Genomic DNA, 15734 nt, shown 5'->3' on the forward strand with positions numbered 1-15734 from the left:
TATACAAATGCACAAAGCCTTGGAAACAAGCAGGGAGAACTGGAGGTCCTGGTGATGTCAAGGAATTATGACGTGATTGGAATAACAGAGACTTGGTGGGATAACTCACATGACTGGAGTACAGTCATGGATGGTTATAAACTGTTCAGGAAGGACAGGCAGGGCAGAAAAGGTGGGGGAGTAGCACTGTATGTAAGGGAGCAGTATGACTGCTCAGAGCTCCGGTACGAAACTGTGGAAAAACCTGAGTGTCTCTGGATTAAGTTTAGAAGTGTGTGCAACAAGAGTGATGTCATGGTGGGAGTCTGCTATAGACCACCGGACCAGGGGGATGAGGTGGATGAGGCTTTCTTCCGGCAACTCACGGAAGCTACTAGATCGCATGCCCTGATTCTCATGGGTGACTTTAATTTTCCTGATATCTGCTGGGAGAGCAATACAGCGGTGCATAGACAATCCAGGAAGTTTTTGGAAAGCGTAGGGGACAATTTCCTGGTGCAAATGCTAGGGGAGCCAACTAGGGGGAGCGCTTTTCTTGACCTGCTGCTCACAAACCGGGTAGAATTAGTGGGGGAAGCAAAAGTGGATGGGAATCTGGGAGGCAGTGACCATGAGTTGGTTGAGTTCAGGATCCTGACGCAGGGAAGAAAGGTAAGCAGCAGGATACGGACCCTGGACTTCAGGAAAGCAGACTTTGACTCCCTCAGGGAACAGATGGCCAGGATCCCCTGGGGGACTAACATGAAAGGGAAGGGAGTCCAGGAGAGCTGGCTGTATTTCAAGGAATCCCTGTTGAGGTTACAGGGACAAACCATCCCGATGAGTCGAAAGAATAGTAAATATGGCAGGCGACCAGCTTGGCTTAATGGTGAAATCCTAGCGGATCTTAAACATAAAAAAGAAGCTTACAAGAAGTGGAAGGTTGGACATATGACCAGGGAAGAGTATAAAAATATTGCTCGGGCATGTAGGAAAGATATCAGGAGGGCCAAATCGCACCTGGAGCTGCAGCTAGCAAGAGATGTCAAGAGTAACAAGAAGGGTTTCTTCAGGTATGTTGGCAACAAGAAGAAAGCCAAGGAAAGTGTGGGCCCCTTACTGAATGAGGGAGGCAAGCTAGTGACAGAGGATGTGGAAAAAGCTAATGTACTCAATGCTTTTTTTGCCTCTGTTTTCACTAACAAGGTCAGCTCCCAGACTGCTGTGCTGGGCATCACAAAATGGGGAAGAGATGGCCAGCCCTCTGTAGAGATAGAGGTGGTTAGGGACTATTTAGAAAAGCTGGACGTGCACAAGTCCATGGGGCCGGACGAATTGCATCCGAGAGTGCTGAGGGAATTGGCGGCTGTGATTGCAGAGCCCTTGGCCATTATCTTTGAAAACTCGTGGCGAACGGGGGAAGTCCCGGATGACTGGAAAAAGGCTAATGTAGTGCCCATCTTTAAAAAAGGGAAGAAGGAGGATCCTGGGAACTACAGGCCGGTCAGCCTCACCTCAGTCCCTGGAAAAATCATGGAGCAGGTCCTCAAAGAATCAATCCTGAAGCACTTAGAGGAGAGGAAAGTGATCAGGAACAGTCAGCATGGATTCACCAAGGGAAGGTCATGCCTGACTAATCTAATCGCCTTTTATGATGAGATTACTGGTTCTGTGGATGAAGGGAAAGCAGTGGATGTATTGTTTCTTGACTTTAGCAAAGCTTTTGACACGGTCTCCCACAGCATTCTTGTCAGCAAGTTAAGGAAGTATGGGCTGGATGAATGCACTATAAGGTGGGTAGAAAGCTGGCTAGATTGTCGGGCTCAACGGGTAGTGATCAATGGCTCCATGTCTAGTTGGCAGCCGGTGTCAAGTGGAGTGCCCCAGGGGTCGGTCCTGGGGCCCGTTTTGTTCAATATCTTCATAAATGATCTGGAAGATGGTGTGGATTGCACTCTCAGCAAATTTGCGGATGATACTAAACTGGGAGGAGTGGTAGATACGCTGGAGGGGAGGGATAGGATACAGAAGGACCTAGACAAATTGGAAGATTGGGCCAAAAGAAATCTAATGAGGTTCAATAAGGATAAGTGCAGGGTCCTGCACTTAGGATGGAAGAATCCAATGCACCGCTACAGACTAGGGACCGAATGGCTCGGCAGCAGTTCTGCGGAAAAGGACCTAGGGGTGACAGTGGACGAGAAGCTGGATATGAGTCAGCAGTGTGCCCTTGTTGCCAAGAAGGCCAATGGCATTTTGGGATGTATAAGTAGGGGCATAGCGAGCAGATCGAGGGACGTGATCGTTCCCCTCTATTTGACACTGGTGAGGCCTCATCTGGAGTACTGTGTCCAGTTTTGGGCCCCACACTACAAGAAGGATGTGGATAAATTGGAAAGAGTACAGCGAAGGGCAACAAAAATGATTAGGGGTCTAGAGCACATGACTTATGAGGAGAGGCTGAGGGAGCTGGGATTGTTTAGTCTGCAGAAGAGAAGAATGAGGGGGGATTTGATAGCTGCTTTCAACTACCTGAAAGGGGGTTTCAAAGAGGATGGCTCTAGACTGTTCTCAATGGTAGCAGATGACAGAACGAGGAGTAATGGTCTCAAGTTGCAATGGGGGTGGTTTAGATTGGATATTAGGAAAAACTTTTTCACTAAGAGGGTGGTGAAACACTGGAATGCGTTACCTAGGGAGGTGGTAGAATCTCCTTCCTTAGAGGTTTTTAAGGTCAGGCTTGACAAAGCCCTGGCTAGGATGATTTAACTGGGACTTGGTCCTGCTTTGAGCAGGGGGTTGGACTAGATGACCTTCTGGGGTCCCTTCCAACCCTGATATTCTATGATTCTATGATTCTATGAAATGGGACCCACCGGAGCCTAGGCTAGTACATGCCACAGGCAGAGAGTAGGAGGAATGGAGGTGCACCAGTGCCCGAGGCCCCGGCAGTGATAGGGAAATGATTAAGTGAGATATACCCAGATAATCCTGGCAAGTGATCCGCACCCACACGCTGCAGAGAATGGTGAAAAACCCCAAGGCCGCTGCCCATCTGACCTGGGGGGCAATTCCTTCCTGACCCCACATATGGCCATCAGCCAGGTCCCGAGCATGTGAAGAAGAATCAGCCAGACAAGCACCCAAGACGGAGACCGCTCGGTACTACCTCAGAGCTCTCCCCCTCCACATCTCCAGCCAGGGCCATTCCTGATGCTCCAGAGGAAGGAGATAAAAATCCTCCCAGGATACATTACTGATGAGCGAAAAAGCACATGAACAAACCCACTAGGGTTAGACTGATGAAAGAGAGAGAGGATGTGAAGCAGAGTTACAGGTCCCATCAATTACCTGAACTGGGCAGAGCTGAATCCTCCTGCGGAGACAACAGCACTGTGCAAAGCCATCTGGCTTCCTGAGTGAAAGCGTCAGAACTGGAGCCTCTCCCAGCCTGCTCTAAAACGCTGTGCACCCACTGTGTAGAGTCAGGCATCCCTCCTGGGGCTTTGGCCTTTTTAACAAAGGGTTAGATTGTGCCCTAGTCTTACTACACCAGGAAGGGAAGCAAGGCCCCTAAACCCCCTTGCACAGCCTACCCAGATCTTAGAATTAGTCTGAGGCAGAGAGCAGCCCCTGTTTCTGAATACTCCTCCCTGGGACCACGGAGGAGAGACAACACTTTCAAGGGCTACAGTAGCTTATTTCCACTCCAGGACCAGAAGGAAGCAGGACAGGAATTGTGACTGAGAGTCATAACTCCTTCCTGAAGCTGCTCCTGGATCACAGCAGCTGAGCAATGCATGCCAAAAGAAATTAACTTTAAACATAGAGTCCAGCTCAGGCCTTTTCCCTAGGTTTGGCTGCTCATAGGGCTCCTCTCCTGCAGGACAGCTCAGACCATACCCTAGATCCTCACACTCCCTAGAGAATCACTCCCATCTTCCTTATTCCTGGCTGGATAATGAATCAGCAGAGCCTGCTTAACATCTCACAGCAGGATTTACACCCACTGCTAAGAAAGTGGGATCATGGGATAACACGGAGAGCACCTTGTTACTGTAAGGGATCCAACCAGCTCCTCTCAGCCCCTGCCATTCATTATCACCCCCCTGACTTTACCTTTGCCTCCCAAGCCAACCTGCAAGAACATATGCAAAGGCCAAAATAATGAGTTACTGGGATGTTATTATTGGAACTTGATCTCTGGTCTCGGACATGGGGTTGTATAAACTTTTATTCTTGTGTTTCCCTCTGTGTCTTTCTGTTTTGTTGCACTGTGCTGTGGAAAAACAGCATCAACCATGCTTGGTTTTAAATAGGCCACCATTCAGTTTCCCCTGAGAGTGCCCTGCGGGGCAGGACTCAGCAACATGCATTAGGGCCTTTGCCAGAGACAGGCAATAAAGCCTGGAGAAAATGGAAATGTTAATGAGAAAAGATAACTGGCCAGTCAGAGAGGAAATGAGGCTGCAAGAGCCAAGATGAGACATATCTGTCTGAACCATGGCCAGGCGCTGCAGGTATGAATGGCTTGTGATGGTGTCCGATAAACTTGGGCTGGACCTGAGCAAGAGAGTACGCACATGGTTCACTATTCTGGCTCTCATCCTTTCTCCTGCAAAATAGGCAGGAAATGGATGAGCAAGCAGAGATAATGGAGGCAATAGCTCTGAACCTGCATTCAAGGAGCAGGCATATAGAGGGGCAATTAAAGCGTCAGTCTGGGCAGAGAACAATGGCACATCAGGAGCCCAAGAAATACTGTGTGGCTGATTTAACAGGACTCCAAGGAGAGATGCTGCTGCATTTTTTAATAAGAAAAGGAGTACTTGTGGCACCTTAGAGACTAACAAATTAATTTGAACATAAGCTTTCATGAGCTACTGCTCACTACATCGGATGTATTCAGTGGAAAATACAGTGGGGAGATGATTTATATACACAGAAAACATGAAATAATGGGTGTTATCATACACACTGTAAGGAGAGTGATCACTTAAGATGAGCTATTACCAGCAGGAGGGGGGGGAGGAAGAAAACCTTTTGTAGTGATAATCAAGGTGGGCCATTTCCAGCAGTTGACAAGAACATCTGAGGAACAGTGGGGGGTGGCGGGGGGGAAATAACATGGGGAAATAGTTTTACTTTGTGTAATGACCCATCCACTCCCAGTCTCTATTCAAGTCTATGTTACTTGTATCCAGTTTGCAAATTAATTCCAATTCAGCAGTCTGTCATTGGAGTCTGTTTTTGAAGTTTTTTTGTTGAAGAATAGCCACTCTTAGGTCTGTAATCGAGTGACCAGAGAGATTGAAGTGTTCTCCAACTGGTTTTTGAAGGTTTTAATTCTTGACATCTGATTTGTGTCCATTTATTCTTTCACGTAGAGATCATACCACAGATCCATTGCTCTTCAATACAACCGCAGTTGCTCCAACCCCTCTGACAGAGACAAACACCTACCAGATCTCTATCATGCATTCTTACAACTACAATACCCACCTGCTGAAGTTAAGAAACAGATTGACAGAGCCAGAAGAGTACCCAGAAGTCACCTACTACAGGACAGGCCCAACAAAGAAAATAACAGAACGCCACTAGCCATCACCTTCAGCCCCCAACTAAAACCTCTCCAATGCATCATCAAGGATCTACAACCTATCCTGAAGGATGACCCATCACTCTCAAGATCTTGGAAGACAGGCTAGTCCTTGCTTACAGATAGCCCCTAAGCCTGAAGCAAATACTCACCAGCAACCACACACCACACAACAGAACCACTAACCCAGGAACCTATCCTTGCAACAAAGCCCATTGCCAGCTGTGTCCACATATCTATTCAGGGGACACCATCATAGGGCCTAATCACATCAGCCACACTATCAGAGGCTCGTTCACCTGCGCATCTACCAATGTGATATATGCCATCATGTGCCAGCATGTACATTGGTCAAACTGGACAGTCTCTACGTAAAAGAATAAATGCCACTAGTACTCCTTTTCTTTCTGTATTTTTTAGTTTCCTCTAAATCCAGGCTGCCCAGATAAGAGAGGGGAATTAAAAATGCTCCAAAGAGAGGCTCAAATATAAAGGGTTTATCATTTCTAGGAGTGTGTGTGTGTGAGGGAGAGAGATCTGCAATCAGAAAGCCAAGCCATGCAAGTCACTTCACCTCTCTCTGCCTCGGTCCCCCCTCCTACCCGTTGTCTGCTGTGTCAATTTACATTGTAAGCTCTCTTGGGGAGGGACTGACACTGTGTGTTTGTACAGTGCCTAGCACAATGCACAAGGTGAATTCTGTCCAGGACAGATTGCGGTAGCTCAGTTGCAGCTCCGCCCAGTGCCCGCCATCAAAGGGAAATAGACATTCCTTCCTCCCAGCTCCATGAGCCATCCACAGTCAGTGATTTAACAGTGTAGCTTCCATCCACAGAGCAGTGTCTCCCAGCCAGTGCTGCCCCCTCCAGTGAATACAGCCCCAGCCCCATGGATCCCAGCAGAGGGGGTTCATCAGCATTGAGGGGAACATGTTGTGGGAGCGTCTCTCCTGTCTCTGAACCACCACCTGGAACCCATGAACACAATCTCCCCTCACTCATGAGTAGAACTTAGCCCCTTGAGTCTATGAGAATGAAGGGCCCTCAGAACTTCCCAGAGAGGATGGAGATTCCACCACCTCTCTAGAATTGTGTAAGGAGAGCCAGACTTTGACTTTTAGTTCTATCCAACTAGTCGCACTTGTGCTGAGCAAGGGAAAGATCCAGAATGGAGTGTGTTAGCAGTTAGAACAGGGGAGCTTCTGGGACCAGGATTCAGTCACAGCGGACATGAGGCTGACAGGGATTTATCCTGAGCACTAAGATGTGGCCAGCATCAAGTCATCTCATTCCGTTGTCCTGGGAGTCAGGACTCCTGGGTTCTATTCCTGGCTCTGCCACAGATTCTGCACACGACCATCGACAAGTCACATTACCTCTCTGTGCATCACTTTCCTCTGTGTGAGATGGGGCTGACTATCCCATGGTGTGAGGCTTGGAGATCCTTGGAGGGGTTCAGATGAAAAGGAGTAAGAGGCCAAAGCCCCGGCTGAGAACTGAGATGATTTCAGCTTCCACGACCCACCCGGTGAAGTCTCAGCAATGGGTCTCGGGCTGTGGTGAGCAAAGCTCACAGTGAAATTCAGCTCTGCGTTCCTCCTTGCCTTGGCAGGGTCCTTGTCTGGCCCAGATGGCCTCCTGCCAGCAGATCATGCTGTCCAGGCTTTTTAGCCCATATCAATATTAGGACATTGTTTAGTTTTATTTATTTATTTAATACCTGCACTAACGACCCCTCTTGCCAAAGGGAGCAGATGCAAGACACAGGAACATAAGTGATTGCTTAGAGGCAGGAGAGAGTAAATAGCTCGTGAGCAAGCACCAGAAGTGGATGTACTTAGTGCAATTAATCTCTGGCTATAAATTAGTCTATTCAGTAATAGCGTGTGGTAGGCGGAAGGAACAAAGTGTGCTAGTGTGTGCTGCCAGTTACACGTGTAAATCCACAATGACTCCACTGAAGTCTATGGCGTGACACCAGTGTAACTGAGAGAAGAATTTTGCCCTTTGTCTTCTATTAGAGGTTGCCACAAAAATGTTTTCTTCGTCCCTGCTCACCCCCAGATCACACTGGCTCAAGATCAGTCCTGGACTAGTCCCAGATTTATGGGCTGGTATCTTGAAGCTCATCATCCCTAGAAACATTGTTGTCTTTATCCCTTTGTGGAGCTGGTATTCTAGGCTTTCCAGTGGGAGCATCTTGTCCTGCCCGGTGCCATGAGATCTTTAATGATCACAAGCAATCCAGATCTTGGTCCTACCTCTCATCCCAAAGACACACTCCTAGCAGCAGGGCAGCTCCTAGCAGCATGCTGGCCCCTTGATTCAGTATCACAAACCCTCAGACTGTAAACTCTTTGGACTAGGGAAGTCATCCTAGGTCAGATTTTAAAAAGCATGGGAGGCAGTGTGGGCTAGTGTGAAGAGGTGTTGTAGCTATGACCTGCCAAGCCCAGAGGTGCCGGGGCTCAGCCTCGGCAAGCCCAGGCACAAATTAAGCCCTGGATAAGGCACTGAAAGACCTGGACTCTGTTGCTTCTCTGCTACTCACCGGCTTCTTGGCAAGTCACTTCACCTCTCTGTGCCTCGGTTCCCCTCCTACCCTTTGTCTGCTGTGTCAATTTACATTGTAAGCTCTCTTGAGGAGGGACTGTCACTGTGTGTTTGTACAGTGCCTAGCACAATGGATGACCCTGATCTCAGTTAGGGCCTCTAGGTGCTACTGTAATATAAATAATAATAACGTATAGCCCTATATAAACAATTAATAATATTGACTTACGAGGGAAGAGTGCCACCTGCTGAATCACCAAGAGCTTTCTATGGAGCACCAGATTTTCACTGGAAATCTCCAGCCCCAAAATACTGACCAGGCCCAGCTCTGCTCAGGATGGAAAGTCAAGAGGGTAGGGAATGAAATGGTGCAATGGAGCTGCTCTTGCCTCATTTAACATGGTCCTTTCCTCTCCTCTGCTAAATGCCCATTCAGAAATATTTGTCTGTTCCATGTGGCATGTCAGGCTTCTGCACAGACTATTCCTTATTCATCCCTGCTAGCAAACTGTATTTTCTTTCCCAGTGATTGGGGAGCCTTTCACTGCATGACCAGCAACAATGAATTCCCCTGTCGCTTTAATTTTTGACGACACCATGCGAAAGTTAACAGGCTTTCCAGCCCTGTGGAGGAGAAAGGGGAAAGCGAAGCGTTCGTGCTGCTCTGCTCAAGATCTTGCTTTGAATTATTACCCAGCTTTCGCCTTGCAAAGAATTTGGGAGGGGGGGTGGCACTGGAGCTCACTGCTTGGTTAATTTCACTGGGCGTTATCAGGGTGTGTAATCGCAGCAGGTGGTGCTATGCTCTAATCCTGGTTGGGTTTTGGGGGCTCCCATGCCCATTTCACGAGACCTTGCAACTTGTTTTGGGGACTGAAATGGCAGAAATCTCATGAACTTAGACAAGCCGGTGAAACTTCTGCCATCTTGAATGGTGGAAATCTGAGCTCAGCAGCTCTTGCCCGATTTCGGACACGTCTGAACTCGGACCCAGAAACTGGCAAAGAGGCTCCTTCTGGTTATGGATCTGTTCTGGAACCAATGTGATGGGAACCAGTTTGGATCTGGGGGTTAGAATCCAACAGCTCCCGAGTTAAAAGGGGGTTGGATACCAGGTTCTAGTTAGCGTGAGCTACAATAGCAGTGAAGCTACATCAGCATAGGCAGCAGCATGGGCTAGCCCCACCAGCCCGGGACCCTGGGTACACATGCGAGCAGCTGCCAGCCCATGCTGCCATTGCTTCACGGCTTACTCGAACCAGCTTTGATCTAGCTCGGGTATGGCTGCAGGTGCTGCAATCACACCTCCTGATCGCACCACCCATTCCCCAAGTCAGCCAGAGCTGGGGAAGCAGCATACTCAGCTGGAGTGGGAATGGGATGGGAGGCGGGGGCACATGCAGAGGGGCTGCTCAGCATGAGTTTGTGATGTGTATTTGACAGGTTTCAGAGTAGCAGCCGTGTTAGTCTGTATTTGCAAAAAGAAAAGGAGGACTTGTGGCACCTTAGAGACTAACAAATTTATTTGAGCATAAGCTTTCATGAGCTACAGCTCACTTCATTTGTGGTTTTTAATTGCTCGGGCATTGGCCCCCCACAACCTGGGCAGAGGCGTTTTAGAAATTAAATTGTCCTATTGCCGCTGTTCAGCCTTGTGCTCTGCTCTATCGGCTCTTGTGAGCTAAGCCAGGTTGGTATATGGATGGGAAACCTCTAAAAAGGAGAAACCAGGAAGTGGTCCAGTGGATGATGTCCTCTGCCAACGTCATGACACTAGGGGGCACCATGGTACTGAATGGGGCCTTTTGCATGGCACAGATAGCTGAGGTCCTGCCCACCTGCAGTTATTAAAGATCCTCTTTGTGCAGCCTGTTAACCAGTGTCCTGGTGGGAATCTAAGCCAGCTGATTGCATTCCACCCTGTCAAATTCCCTCTTTAATTTCAATAGGACATAAGATTCTTCTTCCCTTCCTGTCCTATACTGCTATTCAGTTGAGGGTGTGAGCTGTTAAACAGCAGCCATGTTCTACCCCAGAAGTGGCTGCATTTCAGTGGTTTCAGAGTAGCAGCCGTGTTAGTCTGTATTCGCAAAAAGATGCATCCGATGAAGTGAGCTGTAGCTCACGAAAGCTTATGCTCTAATAAATTTGTTAGTCTCTAAGGTGCCACAAGTACTCCTTTTCTTTTTGCATTTCAGTGGCGAATGAACTGCTCCCGATGTGCAGTCTGTGAAGTGCTGTAGGATGAATGATGCTGTAATAAGGATCTGACAGACGCACAGGAGTTCTGGTAAGAAACTTTAGTCCCTGATCACAGTCACCTGCCCTGGGTTAAGGTTAATATTCCAGGCACATGACAGGGTCAGCTCCCAGCCACTAAGGGATTATTATGCAGCATTTTGCCAGGCTCATTTTGTGTATTCGCAGTGCATTAACACCTCTGTCTGCTCAACCTCAGCGGGAAAAGATTTGAGACCGATCACAGTCATTTCAAACTGCAACTGGAGTGCTCCTATTAAGCCCTTGAACTCATGTGCCACGTGCTCTGGATCTAAAATATAGTCAGATCTGAATGAAGCAATGAAAACAATGGGAAAGTAAACTTTCCCCCAGAAGCCTATGCTGGCTATGGCCAGTTTCATGGCCTAATCAAGAGCAGCCTAGAGTTAATTGCATCCTATTATCCTATTATTTGAATCTAGCCTTGTGCTGGGGTGGGGGGGAGACAATTGCTTTTCCTGTATAAAATTAAAATAACAACAGGTTGCAGATCACAGAGCAAACAGTTGGGGTGGGGTGGGGAATTTTTCTGGGCTCATTAGAGATAGGAAGGTCTTTGAAATGACCAGGGATGGTCATTAGCCCTGGCATTTACACCACGGTTTGGATCCATGCTTTTGGTTCTGCCTCTCACAGAGAGCAGCTGTGAGTGTTTGAAGTTGTGCCCATCGCAAAAATACCACCAGTTTGGCATGAATGGTGCGGCCACTGTTCAGTGGACACCTAGGACTGGCATTTCAGGGCATGGTGTAGGACAGGCTCAAGGTGCACTGGAAGAGCTGCATGAGGGAAGCCTGGAGCCAGGTTTGTAAGGTGCATTGGGAGCAGCACCGCTTGGATCAAGCTAGTGCTATCAGCCCCTGAGTTTCAGAAGCTCTAAATTCACTCAGCCATAAATGCTCTGGGGGCCCTTCTGTCTCTGAGGTTCCTTCCAGGCAGAGGCGGTGAACTCTCTGCCCCTGGATGTTTATGAGAAATGGAAAGAATTTTCAGTTTGTGATATCACTGTCTCTTATAAAAAGATTTTAGCAGCTACATGAGAGTCCGCCTGTTTCCATCTCCCCCAGTCAAGCCTGGCACCTTCAACTGCCCATAGTCAGCTCTAAGCTCCAGCTAACAACATGGTGAGAAGTCACAAGAGAGGGGAGGTGACGGATCCTCCCAGCGGGAGCAAAGGAACCCAGAGACCTGCCGTTACATCCCGCTGAGCACAGCTGGCGCCAGGGTTTGTGCAGCCCCAGGCATGGTCTGAGGAGGGGGCACAGCAATACCTCTGTGCACATACTCTCTCTTCAGCTGACTGGTAATTTCACGTCCTTTAATGAGGTCACGTCCCATCAGTTTTCAGCAGGGAAAGAAGGGTGATCTAGTGACTAAGACACTAGACTGGACTGCAGGAGAGCTGAGTTTGATGTCCTGCATATCTCTGGGCAAGTCACTTAATCCGTGCCTCAGTTTTCCTGTCTGTAGAACTGGGATAAATAACACTTTCTCCCCCAGCCTGCCTTGTCTATTTATATTGTAATCTCTTTGGGACTTGAACTGTCTCTTAATGTTATATGTACAGCGCTTAGAGCTATGGGACCCTGATGTAGGCTGGGGCCTACAGATGCTACTGGAATTTAATTAATTGAAAGACACGAGGGAGGAAGAGAGAGCAGAATATCCAAGTCAAACCCTTCTCAGGGTCAACTTTTCCAACAGTGGAATTTTGCCCTGAGACGATCTCAAAGGTTTTCATACAATGCAGCCCATCAGTAGAACGACTGTCCTATGGACACCTCCCACTCGCTATCCCAGAACAGCTCTGTGACAACAGCGATTGCTTCTGTGGAAAAGTAAATGATCAGATGTATCCTCAGCTTCTTTGAATGCAATTTAGCAACTGGAAACAAGGAGGATTCAGCATCATGTGACCAGCCACCTGTACATGGAAAGCCAGAAAGTGTTCCATGGGCCACAGCCCAGGGACCCTGCCCTCAGAGATGTCTGCACAGCAACCAGATCCCACCATTGATGGATGTGGGAGGGGTGCCGAAAAATTTATAGTCGGGTTATTAGGGAAAAATCACTTTTATTTTATTATTAGATATTTTTGTCTTGGAAACTACCTACTTTATGAGCTTTAAGACTGAACTTTTCAAAGGCATCTAAGGCCTTAGAAGTTATTTGCTACCCCAGCAAACCCTCCTAGTGTAGGCACATCTTATGCTGGTAAAAATGAGTTCTTCTGCCAATTCACTTTACACCAGTTCCCCAATCAAAACAAGCGATATCAATAAAAGCACTGTTTTGCTGCATAACTGCACCTACACTCTGACTTTTGCCAGCACTAAGTCAGTTAGGGGTGATTTTTTTTACACTCCTAATTGCCAGAGTTATGCTAGCAAATCTTTTAAGTGTAGACCAGACCTACAGGAGTTAGGTGCCAACTTCCATTGAAATTCAGTGGGATTTGAACACCTTAACTCTCTTTAGGGCTCTTCTGCACGTGAGTTACACTGGAATAGCTATTCTGGAATAACTCCAAGTGCGGACACCCTTATTCCAGAGCAACAGTGTTCTTGTCCCAGTTACCTTCATTCACTTTGGAAGTGGATTAAGCTAACCTGGAAGAAGACACTCTTATTCCAGAAAAAGAGTGCCCACACTTGGAGTTCTTCCAGAATAGCTATTCTGCTTTAAACTCACACCCTGCCTTATTCCAGAATAACCTTCCTGGAGCAGACAAGTCCTGGAGGCTAGCTGCCAACCTCAATTGCTAGCCCTCTTTTCCCCACTGCCCCACAACTTCTGTTCAGTAGTAAACTCATAAATACCCTTACTGTAATTCTCAGTAATGAGCCACTCATCACACTCAGGCAGGCTGGTGCTCTAGGGGGTTAGCAGCTTGCATTCAACCCCAGGCTCCCTAAACGAGCCCTCCTGGCCCCGCTGGGTATGTATTCCCATTACTAGCACACACTGAAGACCACACCACCACGTACTCACTGCTATTTTTAATGAAAAAGCTAGATTAAGGCTATTTTGGGCATCTCTACGTAAACTGCAAGTCGCATCCCCACTTGTAATGTACACATAACCTCACAGACTTCAACTCCAGCGGCTAAGCAGGGACAGTCTGTTTGTTCTGTGTTCCTACTGCACCTAGCACAATGGGGTCCCGGCCCTTGGGCAGGGCTTTCAGGGGCTGCTGTGATATAAATAATACTAACCTGAGTTCCTGTCTTCACTGCTATGTTAACTGGAGTGAAGACCACACCTTGGTGTGAAGTGTAGCCAGACCTGAAAGAAGGACGGACACTGGGAGAGCACAGAGAAGCAGACTTACCAACGCACAGACCGAGCTCAGAAGACAGCTGCAGAGGAGAGTAGCCACAACGCTGCTCCCATGGACTGACCCCGCCATGGTCCCCAGAGCAGGCTGCAGGTGCGGTGCGAAGGGAGAGTTTGGGGCTCAGCCACACACTGGGCAAGCCCTGCTCCAGGCAACAGCCATCTGTTCAACCTAAATCACTCCGGGTGTGGACAGCCGGGCTGGTGACAGATCTGCTGGAATTGAGAGGAACAAGCATCTTCCAGTCTTAAACAAATTCTGCCCCAGACTCCCCTGGGGTTCTTCAAGAGATGCAGGCTTAACCCAAACCAGAAATCTTGCTTTTCAGAGCCTGGGGCCAAGCGTGGCACTCGCTCCAGCCAGTCCTTCTGCAGGATGCTGCTTTCTGCGTCCTGCTTCCAGCTGCATGGGAAATTATCAAACACGGGGGGCTTTTCTCTCCCTCTCCCGCCCCACCAGCATGTACGCTTCTTTCTATTTGGTCTCTTTGTCTCTCCTGCTCTAACTGACTCTGGGAGCATTTGCAGACACACTGCTGCTCCTTGTTCCCGGTCAGATCTGGATGGCAGAGGTTTATTGGCTTAGCCCTAGGTGCTAAAATCCTGTCCACTCAAGGAAGATTCCCCCTCCCTTTTCAGCAACTTCTCCCACCGCCTGGTGGATCATTTCTCAGCTGTCAACCTTGTCCCCCACTGCTCTCCATGGCTCCAGCTCCCAAACTGATCTCCCCAAAAGCAGCAGCCAGGATCCCTAGGAAACAGCTTGGATAGGGAACCAGAGGAAAGAGTGTGTGAGCCTCTCCACTTAGTCACTGGGTGCTCCCAAGGTGGGATGGGTTTGGGGCAGATTCCTGTTTAACTTGTTGAATTCTCTCCACCCCTCCTGGGTTTTGATGGGTAACAGAGACGCACTATAATGTGTGTGTGCAAGACTTGCACTGGAAGCCGATCAATAGGTCATCAATGAGCACACGCTGGGCTTTCATGCTTGGATGGCGTAATTTTGCATGAAGTTTTTTGGTTAGGGGATTTCCCAGATTATTATTATCTGTCTGTGGGGGCACCTCCCAGCCTCTGCCATGGACCAGGACCCCTTCAGGCTGGGGGGGGGGCTGTACAAACAGAACCAAGAGACGGTCCCTGCAGCCAGGAGGTTACAATCAAAGCTGAAGACAAGAGAGAACAAATGGATGCAGACAGACAAGCAGGGCAGCACAGGGAAACTGATCGCCCCTGGGCTCAGCTCACCAGCTTCTCTCTGTTGCCAAGCGTTTTGTAGACATCCTGGCAAAGGGGAGTTTGAAGTAGGGATTTGAAGGAGGACATTGACATGTTTAGTTGTTGCTCTCTTTTTCTTTCTGGAGATAAAAGCAGCAGCAGCCTTTATCATTTTAACTAAATGGGACGGATGAGTGGAGGTGGCTGAGCTAATTCTGGCTTTGGTGCAGAGACAACATACTGGACACATGCTCCCAAGGTAGCTCAGTTCGCTACGCAGTGCAGCCACTGGCACTCTCCCGCTCTATAGGAAGAGCCAACAAGCCATTGCAAATGAAGCCAGGCCCAAGACAAGTCCCTGGGTTCCGCTGCCAATGCCCCACTAATTCATAAGACCAAGATGCCTCTTGCTATCTAATGTACTTATCTGGTCTCGTCACCATAGTATCCAAGAGCCTCACTAGCTTTAAAGCATTTATCCTCGCAACTTCGCCCTCTGAGGCAGGGCAGTGCTATTATTCCTATTGTCCAGATGGGGAACTGAAGCACGGATCTGGAAAAGGATTTAGGTGCCTCACTCCCACTGGAAGTTAGGTGCCTAAATACTTTTGAGGATCTGGGCCTAAGTGACTTGCCCAAGGTCACATAGGAAGTTTGAGGCAGAAGAGGAAATTGACTCCAGATCACCTAAGTCCTAGGTGAGCGCCTTAACCCACGGGATCAGCCTTCCTCTCACCAACTCACTGCCGCTCTCTCGGCCTTGGCTACCA

The 15734-nt window shown here is 48.5% G+C and overlaps 1 protein-coding gene across 1 annotated transcript in view; it reads right to left on the reverse strand.

Moving 5' to 3' along the window:
• Nucleotides 1–13819, reverse strand: part of LOC119849188 (parathyroid hormone/parathyroid hormone-related peptide receptor-like) — a 32360-nt gene extending 18541 nt beyond the window's left edge. Inside the window, exons 1-2 of the mRNA XM_043503240.1 lie at nt 13812–13819; nt 13626–13695 (exon numbers count right to left, since the gene is read on the reverse strand). Coding sequence (XP_043359175.1) covers nt 13626–13695; nt 13812–13819 — 78 coding nt within the window. The remainder of the gene's footprint in view (nt 1–13625; nt 13696–13811) is intronic.
• Between the last annotated feature and the right edge of the window lie 1915 nt (nt 13820–15734).

This window comes from Dermochelys coriacea, chromosome 27 (genome assembly GCF_009764565.3).
Source record: "Dermochelys coriacea isolate rDerCor1 chromosome 27, rDerCor1.pri.v4, whole genome shotgun sequence".
Lineage (NCBI taxonomy): Eukaryota > Metazoa > Chordata > Testudines > Dermochelyidae > Dermochelys > Dermochelys coriacea.